Source organism: Malania oleifera, chromosome 5 (genome assembly GCF_029873635.1).
Source record: "Malania oleifera isolate guangnan ecotype guangnan chromosome 5, ASM2987363v1, whole genome shotgun sequence".
NCBI classification, from domain to species: domain Eukaryota; kingdom Viridiplantae; phylum Streptophyta; class Magnoliopsida; order Santalales; family Ximeniaceae; genus Malania; species Malania oleifera.
Genome location: NC_080421.1, coordinates 62316883 through 62336709, shown reverse-complemented (window position 1 = coordinate 62336709; position 19827 = coordinate 62316883). Strand labels below are relative to the sequence as shown.

General features: G+C 37.6%; 2 protein-coding genes and 1 non-coding gene across 3 annotated transcripts; 2 read left to right on the top strand and 1 right to left on the bottom strand.

The window, feature by feature from the left end:
- The first annotated feature begins 208 nt into the window (after positions 1-208).
- Positions 209-306, top strand: LOC131156883 (small nucleolar RNA snoR109). The gene has a single exon (XR_009137147.1). It is a non-coding gene; the product is annotated as a small nucleolar RNA snoR109 (small nucleolar RNA).
- Positions 307-3096: 2790 nt separating this feature from the next.
- Positions 3097-5958, top strand: LOC131155702 (probable glucan endo-1,3-beta-glucosidase A6). Its single transcript, XM_058109026.1, has 3 exons — positions 3097-3543; positions 3644-4936; positions 5656-5958. The coding sequence occupies exons 1-3, from the start codon at positions 3489-3491 to the stop codon at positions 5691-5693; spliced, it is 1386 nt and encodes a 461-aa protein (XP_057965009.1). The 5' UTR covers positions 3097-3488; the 3' UTR covers positions 5694-5958.
- Positions 5959-13301: 7343 nt separating this feature from the next.
- LOC131155986 (uncharacterized) lies at positions 13302-13919 on the bottom strand. The gene has a single exon (XM_058109441.1). It carries the CDS (start codon positions 13917-13919, stop codon positions 13302-13304), a length of 618 nt encoding a protein of 205 aa, XP_057965424.1.
- Between the last annotated feature and the right edge of the window lie 5908 nt (positions 13920-19827).

Below are 19827 nucleotides of genomic sequence, written 5' to 3'. Positions count from 1 at the left end.
ACACTCATGCACACACCTTAATCACACAACCCACACACTTTTACACACACTCATGCACACACCTTAATCACACAGCCCACACACTCTACACACACTCATGCACACACTTTTACACACACAACAACACACACATTAACATACACCACCATACACGACTACATGTACCGAGATTAGGGCGATCGATGCCCCTGATCTTGGCTTCCCAAAGCGATTGTAGCGAAATAAATATAGAGAAATTGATTGGCCGATTGTCGTGAGATTTTATGATCTTCATCGACGAATCCACCTCTCGAGCTTCTCACCTTTTTTATTCGCTCCGATATATTATTATTTTTTTTCTTTCTTGCTCGTATTTGTGCTTATGGATGTTTTGATGCTGATTAGACATTCTGCCATTGACCCCCAACATAATCCTAAGCTATATTAAGTAAATTCATGTTTATTGTTATTTAATATTTTTGTTGTATGCTCATATTTTTTTATTATTGTTGTATTATTCAATACTATTATCATGATTTATTATTTTTTTCCAAAATGGTTGTTATTTATTCATTTAGACTATCGGTTATTGAATTATTTAATTTTGTATGTTCATATTCACCATTGTTATATATTTTATTATTTATTCATTTAGGTTTTTATGGTTGTATTATTTAAGTATGCATATTAATGTTCATCATGGTTATATATTTGTTGTCTATTCATTAGGGCCTTGGGTGTACTATTTAACTCTTTCATGATCTTATGTTCATATTCCTTGTTGTTATATACTTGGTTTTCTTTATTTGTGATATTATCATATTATTTAGTATTTTTATTATAATTGTAAATTCACATCTATTTGTGGTGTTATTTACTTTTTTTTTTTTTTGTGTATTATACTTTCCTAATTAGGGTTGTTTTATTTCAGGTCTTGATGGCTTATTAGGGTTTAACCATCTTATGTTATATTGAAGGTTTGTATTAGTGCATGTCTCTTTTAGGGTTTCAATGATTGCAAATGTATAGTAGGATCTGTTTCGTTTTCATATTTGTTGTTGTATGTTAATGGTAAAGTTCTAATAGTTATTGTGGTATATTTTACATATGGATCCTAGGAATTGATTGTTTCCATGTTTGATATCATGTTATTTTGTTTCCATAATTTGTTTTATTTCTGTTTCCATGTCTACTCATATCACACTTAGCTTTTAGGGTTTGATTCATTATCATGTTTGCTTACTCAATTGTATAAACTTAGGCAATTTGTTCATTTTAGAATGAGTAAAATAAAAAGACTATTAAATTTAATTTAGGATAATATGCTAATTAATTAGGTACTATTTATAGAACAGGTGTGTAGGGGGTGTTCGTGCTTTCCCCTCAAATAACCGAACTCCCGGTCTCTGTTTTGCTAACGCAGACCGATTCTACAATTAATTGGGTAATAATCAAGTGTTCTAACTGTATTCCAAAATGTTTGTGGGGATTCCGACATCCATTTTTCACAAAAATTAAAATCACACTTTTTATTTCGCCCACCCCATGGCACCCTCATTCCGCGGGAACGTCGCAACAAATTTCAAAATTTTAAATTGAAAAAATAAATTAACTAATATTACATAAAATCTAAAATCTTAGGGTTTCATAGGATTAGTCCCAAATTTCTACAATAACAAACGAAATTTGGCTCCATAATAGAAAGAACTACCAAATAACAAGATTGAACTCCCAAAATAAATATCAATTAAAATTGCTTGATAATTCAAGAAATTTTAAAAATGGTGGAGGATAGTGGTGATGGGAAAAACCTGATTTTCAAGACTTAAAAAATGCACGAATTTCTTTAGTTTATAATTATCATTAAAGCAATTTGAGTTGTCAACTAATACCGATGACATCTATGCTGGCCATTGAAGAATACTAGCATGTAAGGGAGGCTCGTCGGCATAAAAGATTCTATTGTCGAAGGAGTGAAAGAGTCGATTGGTCCTACAAAAGGAAGGAGAAGATTAAGGTAAAAGAGTCAAAGCACACGTAATGATTTTACATAATTTGCTTCATGTTGTCTGTTCTAACAGCATCATGTAAATCTCATCGGCATCTACCTAAATTTGATTAAAAAATATAAACATAATTGTGCAAATTTTCAAGACTAAACATCCTTAAAGAAAAAGTCCAAAACACATTATAATTAAATAATTTCTATTAAAACAATATTATTTTAGGGGAAAAAAAAAAAACCAATTTGAGCAAATAATTTCATCCGTTGTATGTGGCCGCGTTGCTGAGTCAGGCAAGTTGCTCCAACGGCTATTTTGCAGCCATTTTTGCACACATGCCAAGTGGAGCTTCCAAAGTCTACATCCCCCTGCTTTTCTACCGCCTTCCTCGAAATGAAGCAACGCCTCACTGTGGTCCCACCACTTCCTTTCAATCTTCCTAAATCCCATTATGGGACTGATTCCCTGCCATATATATATATATATATATATATATATAGCTTATTAGAGATAAATCTTTACAATACAAATTTTAAAATAATAATACAATTTTATCTCACTCTTCAGTATTTTTTCATTATTTAAAAATTAAAATTTGAGGTCCTCAAGTAACAATCTATTCATCAAAATATCTTATTTTTAAGATAAAAAATATTAATATTTTCTAAAATTTGATAAAAAATAAATAAATTTATATTTTTCTTAAATTTTAATCTTCTATTAAATTTGTCAAAAGCATACAAACCACACATTCAATTTTATAAATATTTGTGTCTTCTTGATAAATTTTAGGAGAGAAAAATTTTATCACCTTTTTAAAATTTTAGAAAAAATTTGTAATATTTTTAAAATTTCAGAAGAAATATTTGTTCTTTTTACTGTTTTTTTTTTTTTTTGAAAAAAAGTGAATGTTAGGTATATATTGTATTTCATATCAAATAAAATATTTTTATAAAATAACATTTATTTTTAAAAAATAAAATTCCAAGTCATAAACACATGGAGCCGTTGATGTGACGATCTATGTTGGGTGTATTTTAAAATATTTCTTTCCTTGGGGTAACTTTCGCAAAGTGACTGCGGAGAGAATAAATAAAGAGAGCCCCGAAAGTGGCATGGTCTCCACGACTTCACCCCGCTAATGCTGCCCTAAATCTCATAGCCCTTTCGTCTTTAGACACGACAGAGCAGAGCAGAAAATGCTCTGAGAGGCACCACATTTCACACTCTGGTCTCTAGTCTTTGCCCCTGTCACCTACTTCAACTCTCCCATTACTCCCCCACGGTCACCTACTTCAACTCTCCTCTGCTCCGCTCTCTCCCTTCCCCCCCGGCACCGCTGCCAATACAAATCTTCAAGCCCACGCAAAGCAACCGTTCAAAGTAGAGGGGAAAAGCTCTTCACTCTTCCCCTCAGTCCTACCTTCTTCTTCTTCTTCTTCTTCCAAGTTCTTACGGCTGAAGACCCCAGTCAGCTCTGGCAAATCAGAACGCACAAACACCAAAATGGGTCTTCTTCTTTCTCTGCTTCCGCTTATCTTCCTCTGCGCTTCTCTCACCAGTAAGTTTTGCCTTTATGCAGAAAGTGGGGAAATGGTTTTCTTTTATTTTTTTATTTTTTTACCAATATTAAACCTTTTTTAATCGATATGCGTGAACAGGTGGGAAGAACTTGCCGAAGATCGGCGTGAACTACGGCCAGCTGGCCAACAACCTCCCTTCTCCGGTGGAATCTGTACGGCTGATCCAAGGCCTCAAAGCCGGCCGCGTCAAAATCTACGATGCCAACCCCAAAATTCTACACGCCCTCAAGGGCACTGACCTCCAAGTCTCCATCATGGTCCCAAATCAGCTCATCTCCAACATCTCTACCAACCAAACCCTCGCCGACCTCTGGGTCCAAACCAATGTCCTCCCCTTCTACCCCCAAACCCTCATCCGATATCTCCTCGTAGGTAACGAAATTCTCAGCTCACCCGATAAGAAAACCTGGTTCGATCTCGTCCCGGCCATGCGAAAAATCCGGAGATCCCTCAAGACCCACAACCTCCCCAAGGTCAAAGTCGGGACCCCCATGGCCATGGACGTCCTACAGTCCTCGTTTCCTCCCTCCAACGGTACGTTTCGGCCCGATATTTCCGTTCCGGTCATGAAACCATTGCTGCGGTTCTTGAACCGGACCAAATCGCTCTTCTTCTTGGATGTGTACACGTATTTTCCCTGGTCTACGGATCCGAAAAGCATTTCCTTGGAGTACGCGCTTTTGGACGAAACGAATATAACGTATCGGGACCCCGTTTCGGATCTAATTTACACCAACTTGTTGGACCAAATGCTTGACGCGGTGGTCTTTGCAATGAGCAAACTCCGGTACCCGGACATTCGGATCTTCATCGCCGAAACGGGTTGGCCCAATGCCGGCGACATCGATCAGATTGGAGCCAACATTTACAACGCTGCGACTTACAACCGAAACTTGGTGAAGAAATTAACGGCTAAACCTCCACTCGGGACTCCGGTTCGGCCCAAAGTAGTTTACCCGGCTTTTATTTTCTCTCTGTACAATGAGAACGAAAAGCCGGGTCCGGCTACGGAGCGACACTGGGGGGTGAAATACCCGAACGAGTCGGCTGTGTATGAGCTTGATTTGTCGGGTAAGGTGAAAGAATATGATGACCAGTTGCCGCCGCCGACCAACAACGAACCTTATAATGGGAAGATATGGTGCGTGGCAGCGGAGGGAGCGAATGCGACGGGATTGGGGTCGGCGCTGACGTGGACGTGCGGACAGCCCAACATTAGTTGTGATCCGATTCAGCCGGGTAAACCGTGTTACAAACCCGGCCCGATGGTTCGGGCGAGTTTTGCTTTTAGTTCGTATTGGGCAAAATATCGGAGCTCCGGAGCAACTTGCTACTTCGAGGGTCTGGCTATTCAAACCACAAAGGATCCAAGTAAGTGGGTACTCGTTAATTAAACGGGCATATAAAAATTGACTTCTCATTTTAAATTGGTTCTGAGTTAATTAATTAATTTAAAATCTAATGCTAATAAAGTTATCAGGTGTGGCCTCATCTGATAAGAACGTCAAATAATATTTTTGCTGAATGATTAATGCTGCATATAAACTACAGTGATTGTTGAAAAATATTTAGTGATTAATATAATAATAATAATTATAATGGTAAGAAGATTTAAGATATACTTATTTACTGGACTTCTTTTTAAAAACGCAAATGCATTCAATACATTCATTGAATGCATCTGTATGGTCAAATCAGTCACAGTTGTCGGTACACACACACACACACACACAATAATTGATTTGAGCAATTAATTCTTCCTTTTATGTCATATTTTCATTATAAATTCACACTAGTATTTTACCAAGAAAGTCCTAAAACATGTATAAAATTAAGAATTTATTTATTGGTTTGATATGTAAATTTTAGTTTCTTTCTTATTATATATTTTAAATTCCAGACTAACATATTTGCATTACTGTGGGGTTTGGTTTGTGAACTGAACTAATAATTTTTAAAAATTCTTGTTGATTTAGGAGTGCACAGCCCTATTATAATATTGTTTAAATTAAAAGTTCTCTCACAGACATTCATTATAATCAATCTATTAATTATCATTTTATTAATAAGTTTTGATGACTTTTTGGTAGGTTTTGGATCCTGCAAATTCCCAAGCGTGACTCCATGAAGAAGATGATGACCAAATCCACGGCACCCATTTTATTCTTTTTCACTTTCTGGTGTTTTCATTTTAACCCAATTTCTGCCGCCCTCTTATCTAATTACTCTCCTTTGATTTGATATTCGTCTATCTCCTTCCCCCCCCCCCCCCCCCCCTCCTCTCTCTCTCTCTCTCTCTCTCTCTCTCTCTCTCTCTCTCTCTCTCTCTCATTTGTTGCATTGTTCCTGTGCACATTCTGACAACATAATAAAAGCTATATTTATTTCTAGTAGCTTTGTTTTGTGTCTTTCCAAATTTGAAGTCACCTATTTAATTTGCTACCCAAAGTGGCATTGATGAAAGAAAATTAAATACTTGCTTGCTTTTTTTTTTTTTTTTTTTAATATCGTCAAGTGTTGACGTGTATTTTACGCTCCGTGACTAATCTCACGCCTTCTGGAGCTGGCCCTACAACACCATGAGAAGGGTAAATACAAGAGCCCAAGGAAAGAATTGAACCCGAGAGGCTTTATCAGCTGACCGTCAAGCGGCACTCTCAAGAAGCGACCTTGTCACCTCAACCACATCCGGGGGGCAAATATTTGCTTGCTTGCTCCTAGGCTTGAGTGCATGCAAAATATTATTGATTTTATTATAAATTTATACAAGTTTAAACTCAAATTTCAAAATTTATGTTTCCGACTGCTATCTTAATGTCTTAAAATACTTGTCTGATTCTATAATACTTATTTGACACAATAAAAGGAACCATGTGCCCAAAGCATCTAAGTCCTTCCTTTGTTGGTGATGCGATTATTATACTTTCAAAAAATATTTCATGAAATTATCATATTTTTATGTGGAAAAATGTTGATATGTGTTACTTTCAAAAGTAGGTCCTTCTATTCAATTTTATTGTTGGAACGAATTTAGTAGATTTAATTTCAATTCTAAAATTGAATTTGCTAAATTGGATTTAGATTTTGTTTTTCTAAATTTTTACTTGACTACCTAAAAGGCAAAATCAAAAGTTTGATGGTCCTTGGTAACAAATTTTAAAATGCCCATAACTATCCTTCATTATTCTTTAGTTTAGAAATTAATTTCTACCATGTATGTATTATCCAAATCCACTTAAACCTTTGTTATTCCAATTGAATGCCACAGAACCTTTTTGTGCCTCTTCAATTTCATCCTAAAAATATGTGTTTGCTTCATCTTACTATAAATTTAGGCACAAAAATCGAAGTAAAATCCCTCTCATTCCAAACTTTTTTGCTCTCTTTCTACAAAATTAGATTGCACTAGGTGATTCGGAGCAGTCCAAAATGGTTAGAAGAGGTTTGACAATGATTTTAACAATTGACACGCAAATTGAGATACAACTTCGAGTATTTTTGCACTCTTTCTGCCAAATCTAACTACATCGGGTGATTCAAAGTAGTTAAAAATGGTAAGAAAAGGCTTAATAGTGACTTTGACCTTGGACGCACAAATCAAGGTAAGACCTTGTCATTTTTGGCTTTTTTGGTCTTTTTCTGTCAATTCTAATTGTATTGGGTGATCCGAAGCAATCCAAAATGGTAAGATATAGTGCCCCTTAGTAATTTTGTCTAGTATGAAAATCGAGGTGAAAGTTTCATCATTTTTGACTTTTGGTTCTCGTTTTGCCAAATATATATATAAATATACCTCTCATATAAATACATAAACACACACACACACACACAGAGTTATGCCTTGAACTCGGAAACGGGACACAGGGTGTGATTTAGTAACCTAACCTGTTCTTGTATCATACAACATCCATGATATCACACAATATAAGGGTCCAACCCCGTAGGGTTCACATATACCCTATCCATCATCACATACACAATATATACGTGGCGAAAAATCAACCTAGTACATAAAACCATACCAGAGCCTATAAAACATAAGAATCTAGTCCCATAAAACAAAACATAAACCCCGGGTATCCATAGAACCTAAAATGACAACTTAGCCATAGTACAAAACTTAGACAGCTGACCAACAACCATGCTCCCGAAAAGTTAGGACGCTAGTTTCGGCTACTCGAAGAACCTGAAAAATATTTGTATGATAGGAGTGAGACACCTCTCAGTAAAGGCGAAACAAGTTATATTTGTGTGTGGCACATGAGTGTTATTTTAACAGAAAAACATACATTTCATAATACAGTATTTTCACAAATATAGTTCCAGTATACATACATATGAAAGCAATACAATCTCGTGTTGTCACACCCTTCAGCCTAAGCTGGACTATCTGATGGTATTTCATACCCTTTGGCAAAAGCCGGACGTCTGGTGATATTTCATACCCTTCGACAAAAGCCGGTGTACTCGGTAACCTGGCATAGCATAAGCCCCCCACAATGTTGAACCGGTGCAGGTCAGGTGTTCGCACACCCTTCGGTAAAAAATGGCCGATTTGGTGATATTGCGCACCCTTCGACAAAAGTCAGACTACAAAACCTACGGTCTTATTCTGACTCTGTTCAATATTGCAGCCTATGGTGTTTTAATTAGCTCCACTTTGATATATTCCCACTGGTATTATCCCGCCAAGGCGTTTTCACAAAACTTGGAATATTTTGGAACTCACGTCCCTATATCTCTTTTGAATAATTCACAGCCTACGGTAGTTAACTAGCACGCTTTACTACAAAATGCATTATTCAAATTTACCATCTCATCCCACACTCATTTGGGTAAACAAACAATCACATATCAGGTGTTCCAAAAATACATTTTAAAATAATCAAAGGCACGATCATCTTTATATCACATTTTATACCAATATAAAATTTTCTAACAGAAACAGAGATGATACTCGAAACCCCAAATTTTCCCAAAAAACGTAAACCGAAAATCTTGTAATTTGACCCAATAGATTTTCCCAAATAAGTAACCAAAACATCCACAGAATCATAAACTATAGTTTTACCGATTTAGATTACAAAAACAACTGATATAAACAGCAACCCCCTTACCTTTCCCTGAAAACCAAAACACAAACTAAACAGCTCCAAAACAGCAAACCAAGTTTCCAAAACCTAAGAATCGAAGAACAATACTTCAATATAATCACCACTACTACAGATCTACCGAACTAGAAATGAAATCGAACTCTTACATCGATTTTGGATCAAAACTCGAAAATCCTCGAAACGAAATTCCGATCCACTATAAACATAGAGATTTCCCTCCTAATCCATGTGGTAACGTCGGATCGTTGATTCGGATAACAGACAGCCCGAAACCCTAGAGAGAGAGAGAGAGAGAGAGAGAGAGAGAGAGAGAGAGAGAGAGTGGTTTGAGTTCTAGAGAGATTTTGAGTTTTCTTAACAATGAAGCAATAAAATATCCTATTTATAGACCCTTGACCCGGTCCAATTCGTTGATGAGATGACGCCTTCATCGACGAACCATTCATGCATTTTGTCGACGAGCTGGTTCCTTTGGCGACGAACCCTATTCTGATATTTTACAACTGGTTCGGTATCTCTTCATCGACGAGACTTTGAATTTTGGTGACGAAGAGTGTAAAGGCCTTCATTGACGAGAACAATGGCTTCGTCGACAAAGCTTGCTAAATTTACCTTTTTACCCTTTGTTATTTATTTAATTTTAAATTCTAGGGTCGGGTTCTTACAACCTCCCCTCCTTACAAAAATTTCATTCTCAAAATTTGTAATCTCTCACTAGCTAACTCACCCACATACCAAAACGTATACTCGACTCTAGGAAGAGCCGACAACCACCCATATAGCAGCCCCGTCCCAAGTTTATTACACACCCTCACTTATGGTGGAGAAATACCGTGGTTACATACACAATGTCTCGGGAGTTCACAATATCACAAAACCCTCCTAGAGACTAACCACACATTAATACTCTAAACAGATACATCAAATACTTACCCAAACCGTACCTGTAAACATTACCCTCAAAACAAATATGGGTATTTCCGGCGTATTTCTGTCTCTAATTCCTAAGAAACCTCCTCAACTGCATGATTTCGCCACAACACTTTCACTAATGGTATCTCCTTGGTACGTAGCTTCTGAACTTTCTGGTCCAAAATCTAAACTGATACCTCCTCATACGCCAAAGCATCCCTAATCTCTAAAGATTTGTAACTAATCACATGCGACGGATCTGACACATACCTCCTCAACATAGATATGTGGAACACATCATGGATCCGAGAGAGCGCTGGGGGGTAGTGCAATCCTGTAAGCTACCGAACCCACTCGTTTAAGTATCTTGAATGGCCTAATATACTTCGGGCTTAGCTTGCCATTCTTCCCAAGTCTCATCACTCCCTTCATTGGGGCGATTCTCAGGAATATCTTACCCCCCATCTCGAATTCCAACTCACAATGGTAAACATCCGCATAACTCTTTTGCTGACTCTGAGCTGATTTAGTTCTATCCCTGATCAACCTAACCTTCTCAAAAGCTTGTTGTATGAGTCGGGACCCAATATTTTTTGTTCACCAACCTTATCCCAATATAGAGGAGACCAACATCTCCAACCATACAATGCCTCGAACGGTGTCATACCAATACTTGCTTGGAATCTATTGTTATAGGCGAACTCCACCAACAATAGGAACCACATCCAACTATTGCCGAAGTCTAACACACACGCCCATAGCATATCCTCCAAGATCTATATCATCCTCTCTAATTGTCCATTAGTCTAGGGGTGGAACGTTGTACTGGAAGAAAGCTTCGTCCCAAGTGCTTCCTGTAAGTTCTTCTAGAATCGAAAAGTGAATCTTGGGTCTCGATCTGAAACGATGGACACCAGTACCCCGTGCATCCTGAATATCTTCTGCACATATAGATTTGCTAGCCTACTCAAGGAGTAGCTAACCTTCATCAGTACAAAGTGAGCAGATTTAGTCAACCTGTCTACGATCACTTAGATTTCATTTTGCCCGTCAATTGCTGGTGGTAACCCAGTGACAAAGTCTATGGAGATGTGCTCCCATTTCTACTCTAGAATGCTCAATGGCTGTAACGAACCTGCCGACCTTTGATGTTCAGTCTTTACCTACTAACACGTTAGACATTGCTTCACAAATCAAGCAATCTCCCATTTTATGCCACTCCACTAGAAAGATTCTCGCAAATCTTAATACATCTTCGTGCTACTCGGATGTACCGTATACAAAGAATGATGCGCTTCCTCCAAAATCGTCCTCCTTATCCCCTTGTCATTCGAAACACACAGTCTATTTCCAAACCTCAATACACCTCCCTCGAAGATGTTAAAACCTACAGCCAGCCTCTATTGCACCTTCTCTACAATCTTGACTAACTTCGCATTATTAGCTTACGTGGCTTTAATCCTTCCTAATAATGTCGGATGGATTACCAAGCTAGCAATGAAAGTCTGGTGATTACCATCCACCAACTCCATGCCAAGGCTTTCAAGATCCCGTCTGATATGATGCTGAGCTATCACTATAGATACTGTTGCATGCTCTGACTTCCGGCTCAACGCATCAGCTACCACATTAGCTTTCCTTGAATGATAGCTAATGGTGCAATCATAGTTCTTGATTAGTACCAGCCACCTCCTCTGCCTCATGTTTAACACCTTCTATGTGAAAAAGTATTTTAGGCTCTTGTGGTCCGTGAAGATCTCACACTATTCACCATATAAGTAGTGTCTCATAATCATACGTGGGGTAATTTTTCTCATACTCCTTGAGTTGCCTAGAAGCATAAGCAATCACTTTCTCATGTTGCATCAACACACATCTCAAATCCTTTAGCGATGTGTCACTATAAATCACAAAACCACCATCCCCAGATGGGATGGTTAAAATCGGAGCAGTGACCAATCAATGTTTCATCTTCTAGAAACACTGTTCACACTCGTTGATCCATTCAAATCTCACACCCTTCCTCGTCAACCGTGTCAGAGGGCCATATAATCTAGAGAATCCCTCCACGAACCACCGGAAGTACCCAACTAGTTCTAAGAAACTCTGAACTTCCTGCACGTTCTTCAATTTCTTCCAGTCAACCACTGCTTTTATCTTACCTGGATCAACCAAGATACCACCTCCCAACATGATGTGGCCAAGAAATGCGACCTGCTTCAACCATAACTCACATTTCTTCAACTTGGTATACAACTTCTTTTCCCGTAATACTTGAAGTACCAACCTTAGACGGTTCTCATGTTCTTCCGAACTCTTTGAATATACCAAAATATCGTTGATGAATACCACTAAGAACTGATCTAGGTACTCATGGAAAACCTTGTTCATTAGGTCTATAAATACAACCGGAGCGTTAGTCAACCCAAATGGCATGACCATAAACTCGTAGTGACCATATCTGGTTCGAAAAGTAGTCTTCGCAACATCCACAGTCCTAACTTTCACCTGATGATACCCTGACCGTAGATCGATCTTTGAAAAGACCTGTGTTCCCTGCAACTGGTCAAACAGATCATCTATATGAGGCAATGGGTATCTGTTCTTCACTGTTACCTTGTTGATCTCACGATAATCAATGCACATTCGCATTGACACGTCCTTTTTCTTCACGAACAATATTGGAGCTCCCTAGGGCGAAACACTAGGTTTGATAAAGCCCCTATCCAGTAGTTCCTGCAACTACTCCTTTAACTCTTTAAGTTTAGCTGGGGCCATCCAATATGGAGTTTTAGAGATCGGTGTCTTTCCTGGAAGGACTCAATAGCAAACTCCACCTCATGATCAGGAGGTAAACCAAGTAAGTCTTCTGAGAATACATCCAGAAATTTGTTAACCACTTGGATATATTCAAGTTTCAGATCATTCCGAGGTGGTTCCTTCACACAAGCTAGGTACCCCTATCAACCATCCAAGAGTAACCTTCTCGCCTGCATAGATGACAAAATTTGTGGCATCAAATGCACACACGATCCCACGACTCATTCTTGCTCCCCAGAAGGTCTGAAGACCCTACGATAGTCAATCACCTTAAAATTGGAGGATAACCAATCCATCCCCAGTATAACATCAAACCCGTACATGTCGTATACTACCAGCTTCACTGGTAGGGATCTTTCCTGAATTACCACTGGACAGTTCTCTAACATCTTCCAACAAATCAACACACTCCCAAATGGCGTAGCCACAGGCAACCCCTCATCCATCACTTGGGTTTCAGTCCCACACATTTTCAAAAAATTCGTAGATATAAATGAGTGGGTTGCTCCTGAATCAAATAAAATAACAACTTTATTTAAAATGAGTAACATGATACCTGTCACCACATTGCCAACGTGTTCTGCGTCCGCTGGAGTAAGAGAGTACACTCTCGCCTGAGCTGTGTTTCCCTGAGGCACTTGGTTCTGTCCCCAGTTCTAATTTGGTATAGCTGTACCAGCCATCGGTGTAGGACAGTTTTGGGATACGTGGCCCGGTTCGCCATAGGGGTAATAATTACCCATGAATGGCTGGCACTCCCCATCATGCCACTTATGACACTTGGTACAACGCTCGCGATATGGATCCCCCTGAAGACCCTGACGTTCCATATTTTAGCGATTTCCTGCACCATAGTTCCTCTTCTTTCACTGTCCCTGTCTAGAAGCAGTCTAAGAACCAAAAGGTACTGGCCTCTTCTTTTGATCTTGTGCCACCTCATCCTCCCGGAGACCAGCCTCAACTATGGCGGCTTTCTCCACTAAAATCGAAAACTCCCGAATCTGCAGCATTCCTACCAGCCTACGGATATCCTTCCTTAGACCCTTCTCGAACCTCCGAGCCTTTTCATACTCATTTGAGATCATACATGGCGCAAAGCGAGACAACTTGATGTATCTAGCTGCATAACTTTGCACTATCAAGGTCCCCTGAGTCAGACTTGAGAACTCATATGCCTTTGCGTCATGGACGGAAGACGGGAAGTATCTATCGAAGAACACCTCCTTAAAGTGGTCATACGTCATCTTAGGTGAATCGAATCTCTGCTCCTCAAGCAGACTCATAGCCACCCACCACCTCTCAGCTTCTCTTGCTAGTTGAAATGTAGCATAGAGAACTTTTTGCTCGTCGGTGCAATGTTGAATTTTCAGGATCTTTTCTGTCTTTTGCACCCAGTTCTCCGCTACAATTCGGTCAGATCCCCCAGTAAACATTGGAGGATGCATGCGGGGTGAACTTCTCAATGGTGCAACCCGTAGCTGTAGGTGGATGCTCCCGTCCCCTAACATTTCACTCGATCTCTCACATAATATGCTTGGTTAAACCCCGAGGCACGGAAGGTGACCCTTCACTCGTAGTCTCCTCCGAGCTACTATCCTAGTTGCTATCTTTGGGCTCCATACTGAAAATAGTATAGGAATAGATTAGCATTCCTACATCATAGCACATTTAACACAATCATTATAGGATAACAATGTTAAACTCAAGACTCTCAGGCCTAGGTCTACGTTATCGCACAAACACGAAACCATCAATGGTTTGTCGTGATTTTACTAAAATCGTCATTCCAGGAAAAATACATAACACCGCCAATGAATCCTTATCTTGCTACAAGACAACCCTCGACCTACTCTACCCATTTCCTGCATCATATACTCTAGTATGTTCACATAACTACGCCTAACCAAGTTTACAAGACCTAACAACTTGGTTAGCTCTGATACCAAGCTGTCACACTCTGAATCCGAAAATGGGACCCAGGGTGTGATTTAGTAACCTAACTTGTCCTTGTATCATACAACATCCATGATAGCACACAATATAAGGGTTCTGACTCTGTAGGGTTCACGTATACCCTATCCATCATCACATACACAATATATACACAGCGAAATTTTCAACTTAATACATTCATAAAACCATACCAGAGTCTATACAACATTAGGATCTAGTCCCATAATACAAAACATAAACCTCGGGTATCCACATAACCCAAAACGACAACCCGGCCATAGTATAGTACTCACACGAGTACTTAGTTAACTAACCAACAACCACGCTCTTGAAAATCTAGGACGCTAGTGTCAGCTACTCGAAGGACCTGAAAAATATTTGTATGAAAGGGATGAGACACCTCTTAGTAAGGGAGAAACAAGTTATATCAGTGTGGGCACATGAGTGTTATTTCAACGGAAAAAAATACATTTCACAATATAGTATTTTCACAAATACAGTTCCAGTATACATACATACGAAAGCAATACGATCTGGTATCGTCACACCCTTCAGCCTAAGCTGGACTGTCTGGTGGTATTTCACACCTTTCGAAAAAAGCTGGACGTTTGGTGATATTTCACACCCTTCATAAAAAGTCGGTGCACCCAGAAACCTGGCATAGCATAAGCCCCCACAGTGTTAAACCAGTGCAAGTCGGGTGTTCGCACACCCTTCGGTAAAAAACAGCCGATCTGGTGGTATTGCGCACCCTTCGGCAAAAGCTGGACTACAAAACCTGCGGTCTTATTTTGGCTTGATTCAATATCGTAGCCTACAAAGTTTTAATCTGGCCCGCTTTGATATATGCCCACCGGTATTATCCCACCAAGGCGTTTTCACAAAACCTGGAACATTTTGGAACTCATGTCCCTATATCTCATTTGAATAATTCACAGCCTATGGTAGTTAACCGGTACGCTTACTACAAAATACATTATTCAAATTTACCATCTCATTCCACACTCATTTGGGTAAACAAACAATCACATATCAGGTGTTCCAAAAATATAATTTAAAATAATCAAAGGCACGGTCATCTCTATATCACAGTTTATACCAATATAAATTTTTCCAACAAAAACGGAGATGATACCCGAAATTCCTAATTTTTCCAAAAATGATAAACCAAAAATCCCATAATTTCACCTGATAGATTTTCCCAAATAAGTAACCAAAACATCTATAGAATCATAAACTACAGTTTTACCGATTCAAATTACAAAACAACTGATGTCAACAGAAACCCCTTACCTTTCCCCAAAAACCAAAACACGAACTAAACGACTCCAAAACAGTGAATCGAGTTCCCAAAACCTAAGAATCGAAGAACAATACTTCAATATAATCACCATTACTATAGATCTACCAAACTAGAAATGAAATCGGACTTTTACCTCAATTTTGGATCAAAACCCGAAAATCCTCGAAATGAAATTTTGATCCACTATAAACATAGAGATTCCCCTCCCGATCCACATGGTAACATTGGATTGTTGATTCGGGTAATAGACAGCCCAAAACCCTAGAGAGAGAGAGAGAGAAAGAGAGAGAGAGAGAGAGAGAGAGAGAGAGAGAGAGAGAGAGAGAGAGAGAGAGAGAGAGAGAGAGAGATTTTGAGTTTTCTTAGTAATGAAGCAACAAAATATCCTATTTATAGACCCTTGACTCGGTCCAATTCATCAATGAACCACTCAAGCATTTCATTGATGAGCCGGTTCCTTCGGCGATGAACCCTATTCCAATATTTTACAACTCATTCAGTATCTCTTCATCGACGAGGCTCTAAATTTCAGTGACGAAGAGTGTAAGGGCCTTCGTCGACGAGAATAATGGCCTCGTTGATGAAGCTTGCTAAATTTACCTTTTCACACTTTGTTATTTATTTAATCTGAAATTCTCGGGTCGGGTTCTTACACACACATACATATATAAAATATAAAAACATCTATGTGTGTGTGTGTGAGTGTGTGTGTGTGTGTGTGTGTGCATGTGTGTGTTTTGCCAATTCAATAACATGTTTATTTAAAGAGGCATAAAGTAGTGGGGTCTTCATGAGGTTAGGTCTTTTATATGGACCATATGAAAGCCTTTTCGACATGGATTAAAGGCATGGAAGGTTTCTATCAAAAACAAAAAGGAATAAAAGTTTGTAGTAAGTGATTGACTGACCTTTACGGGCAGTCGATTAACTATGGCTACAATTTGTATTCCATGTTTTAAATGGTCATTTTTGAAAAAATTGCTTTCCAAAAAGGGAGACACACACACACACACACACACCAAGTAATTATGACAATCATTTATAGAATGAGTGCTACAGGGTGCTAGTTCTATGAATTTCATTAAAAAAGGAATTGAAGAAATTACCTACACTATTCACAATGGTACTCTTGAACCTAAATGTCACTTTAAAAAAAATTTCCTTTATTTTTCTTTTTCAAAATTAAAATAAAGTGGTGAATCCATTTTACAAAAGAAGTTAAGTTAGATAATAAATGATTTAGTATTCTATCTTACTTGATTTTCAAAAGGTCACCAAATATTTAGGTAACCAAATGGGCCACTTGAGCCCTATATCAACAACTTTGGAAACTCTATTGGGGATATGTGAGATTCAAGCCACCTTTTGTATGCTTCAATGTGTTTTTTCGTGTGTTTGTGGTATAGTTACATTTTTTTTTTTTGTGTATTTATTATGCATGTATGTTGAAAAATTATGCCATGCTATGCCTTGTATGCTTTGCCTTGTTCATGCATTGTGCATTTCATAAGTGCTTCAATTCACACACACTACATTGCACAAGTCCTATACCCAAACTCCTTTCCCTTTAGGTTGTAGGTAGAGGAAGAAGTAATGAGATCTTTATAGGGATTCTTCCTCCATATAGGTCTTATGAGAATTCTTTCATTCGATTTGTTCTCTTTAAAGATAATATAGAAGCCTTTAGATGTTGTGTGATGTGCAAAGTCTAGCCATGCATTAGATAATGTAATCATGTGCCTTAGGATAGAGCCTACCCAGTGTTGGGAGATGAATAACATATTAAAACACAAGGAGCTGTAGACATTATCCTTAGGGGGCATGTCAATCTTTTACTTTGTGTTTTGTCTTTATCGTTGTAAATTTAGTTGCATTAGAAGCACATGTCAATTGGATTGATTAAAGAAGCTTTTTTCAAATTGATATCATCTTTTTTGATATGTTGTACTGATTATGTCGTTGAATCTTAAAGGGTTGTTAAAATTTCACGAAAAAGGAAAATTTATTCAACTATCTATGACCTAATCATTACTAAATCTTGGTTACAATGCATGGAGTTGCTAAACTATAGTCAAAATGAAAATAATATAGTCAAAATGTAATCTCCATTTGATAAGATAATTAACACATTGGAAAAGTTTGTAGCAATCTACTCTAACTCATAAAAAGAAAGTCACCTATAGTTGAGGAAGGTTAACTGTTAGTTGCATTGATAAGAGAATTAACACATGGGAAAATTTTGTAGCAGATCTAGTCTAACTCATAAAAAGAAAGTTGCCTATAGTTGAGGAAGCTTAACCATTAGTTGCACCACTAGTTTGATAAGAACCCATTTTCATTAACATAACTAGACAAAGGGTAAGTATTGAACTAGTTAAGACTGAAAACTACGTTAGTCATTTAAATCAATAGAGGAAGAAGGCCAGTTACTTGGTGATAAAGACCGTATAACTTATATTAAAGAACAATTACGGTCAATTCAAGGCATATAGGATGGAGGTGTTGGAGATTTTGAAGATTGCTGTCTTTTTACTGATTGGCATACCAAAGAAGTTTAAAATACCTAACTTTGATAAGTATAGTGTTACAAATCCATATTTAGATATATGCTCGTATGATGTATTCTTATGCTAAAAGCTAGAAACTATTAGTGCACATATTCCATGAAAGCCCAACTAGTCTAGCTCTGAAGTCGTATGCTAGACTAGTCAACAATCAAGCTAAAAAATGGAGGGACTTTAGCCAACTTGTTTCTAAAATAGTACCAGTTCAATGCTAACATTTATTTCGATTGAATAAGTCTTCAAAACATGGAGAGGAAGAGTTTGGAAAATTTTAAAGATTATGCTTCGATATGAAGCATGGTTGCTACTTAACTAAATCCATCATTATTGGACACATAAATGGTTACAACTCATTTGGTTTGGCGGAATAGCTATTCATGGGATAAGATGGAATATAATTTAAATTTTGAAAATCAAGGGAATGGTTATTCCTTATATATTATTAATTATTTAATTAAACATGTAATAAGAAAGGAATAGACATCCCCATGATGAAATTTGGGAATAGTTATTCTTTGTCTATTCCTTATTATGAACTCATAAAATGTTTTACATTATTAATTGCATTATAGTAACAATATAATTTTTTATATAATTAATTGTAACTAACCTACCAAAACTAATTTACTTCTAGGAATAAGCATTCTGCAAACCAAACATAATCTTAGTGCTTTTGTAAATACATTGAAAGGGGTGTACTATGGCGAGTTGATCCCATAAACTCTATCCAAATTTTTAACAATTTTAGCCATTAGAGAAAGGATTAAAAGTGGATTAAAATCTAGAAAAGTGACTCATTATACTACCTTGAAGTTAGATGAATACGTTGTCAGAAAGAATATCTCTGTTAAGAAAGAGAAAAGTGAAGAAGAGGTGAAAGCAGTTTCTTAAGGTAAGGCATTGTACAAAATTCCAATTCAAAAAATTTGCACCTATACTACCTAATTTGTTATCATCTCCCAAGCTAACATGCTTAACTCATCAAATGTCAATCCAAATCAAGCTGGCAATAACCCAAGACCACAAATGTAATTTACCGCTCTTCCAATTCTCTTGGTTGACTTATATCATCAGTTGTTAGCAGAGGGGAAGAGTGTATCAATGCCTATGAAATTAAGGCAAAATATGAGGTTCTACAATTTGAACTTGAATTATGAATATCATATAAATGCACCTAACCATACTACCAACAATTACTTATTCCTTAAAAATCAAGTCCAAGACCTCATTGATACCAATAGCTTGAAATTCTAGCTAATGAAAAAATCTCAATGTGAAAGCAAACCCTTTACAAGATAATGGAAGCACATCTATCCATACCCTTGTAGTATGTGAAGTCCATGGCATCAACCTATCAACATCTTCCATTACCATCAGTTTTACACTTAACTCTTGCCTAATATAATCCAATGTCCATATCCAATACCAAATCATTGATTTCAAGTCACCTACTCCATTTCCATATTCATTAAACCAAGTTGTACCTTGGAAGTGTGGAACGGAGATAGCGAATTCAAATAAGTTAGTTGAGGGAAATGATCTAATTGGTGTTTATAGTATGACGAGAAGTGGTAAATCATACATGCTTGAAGAATT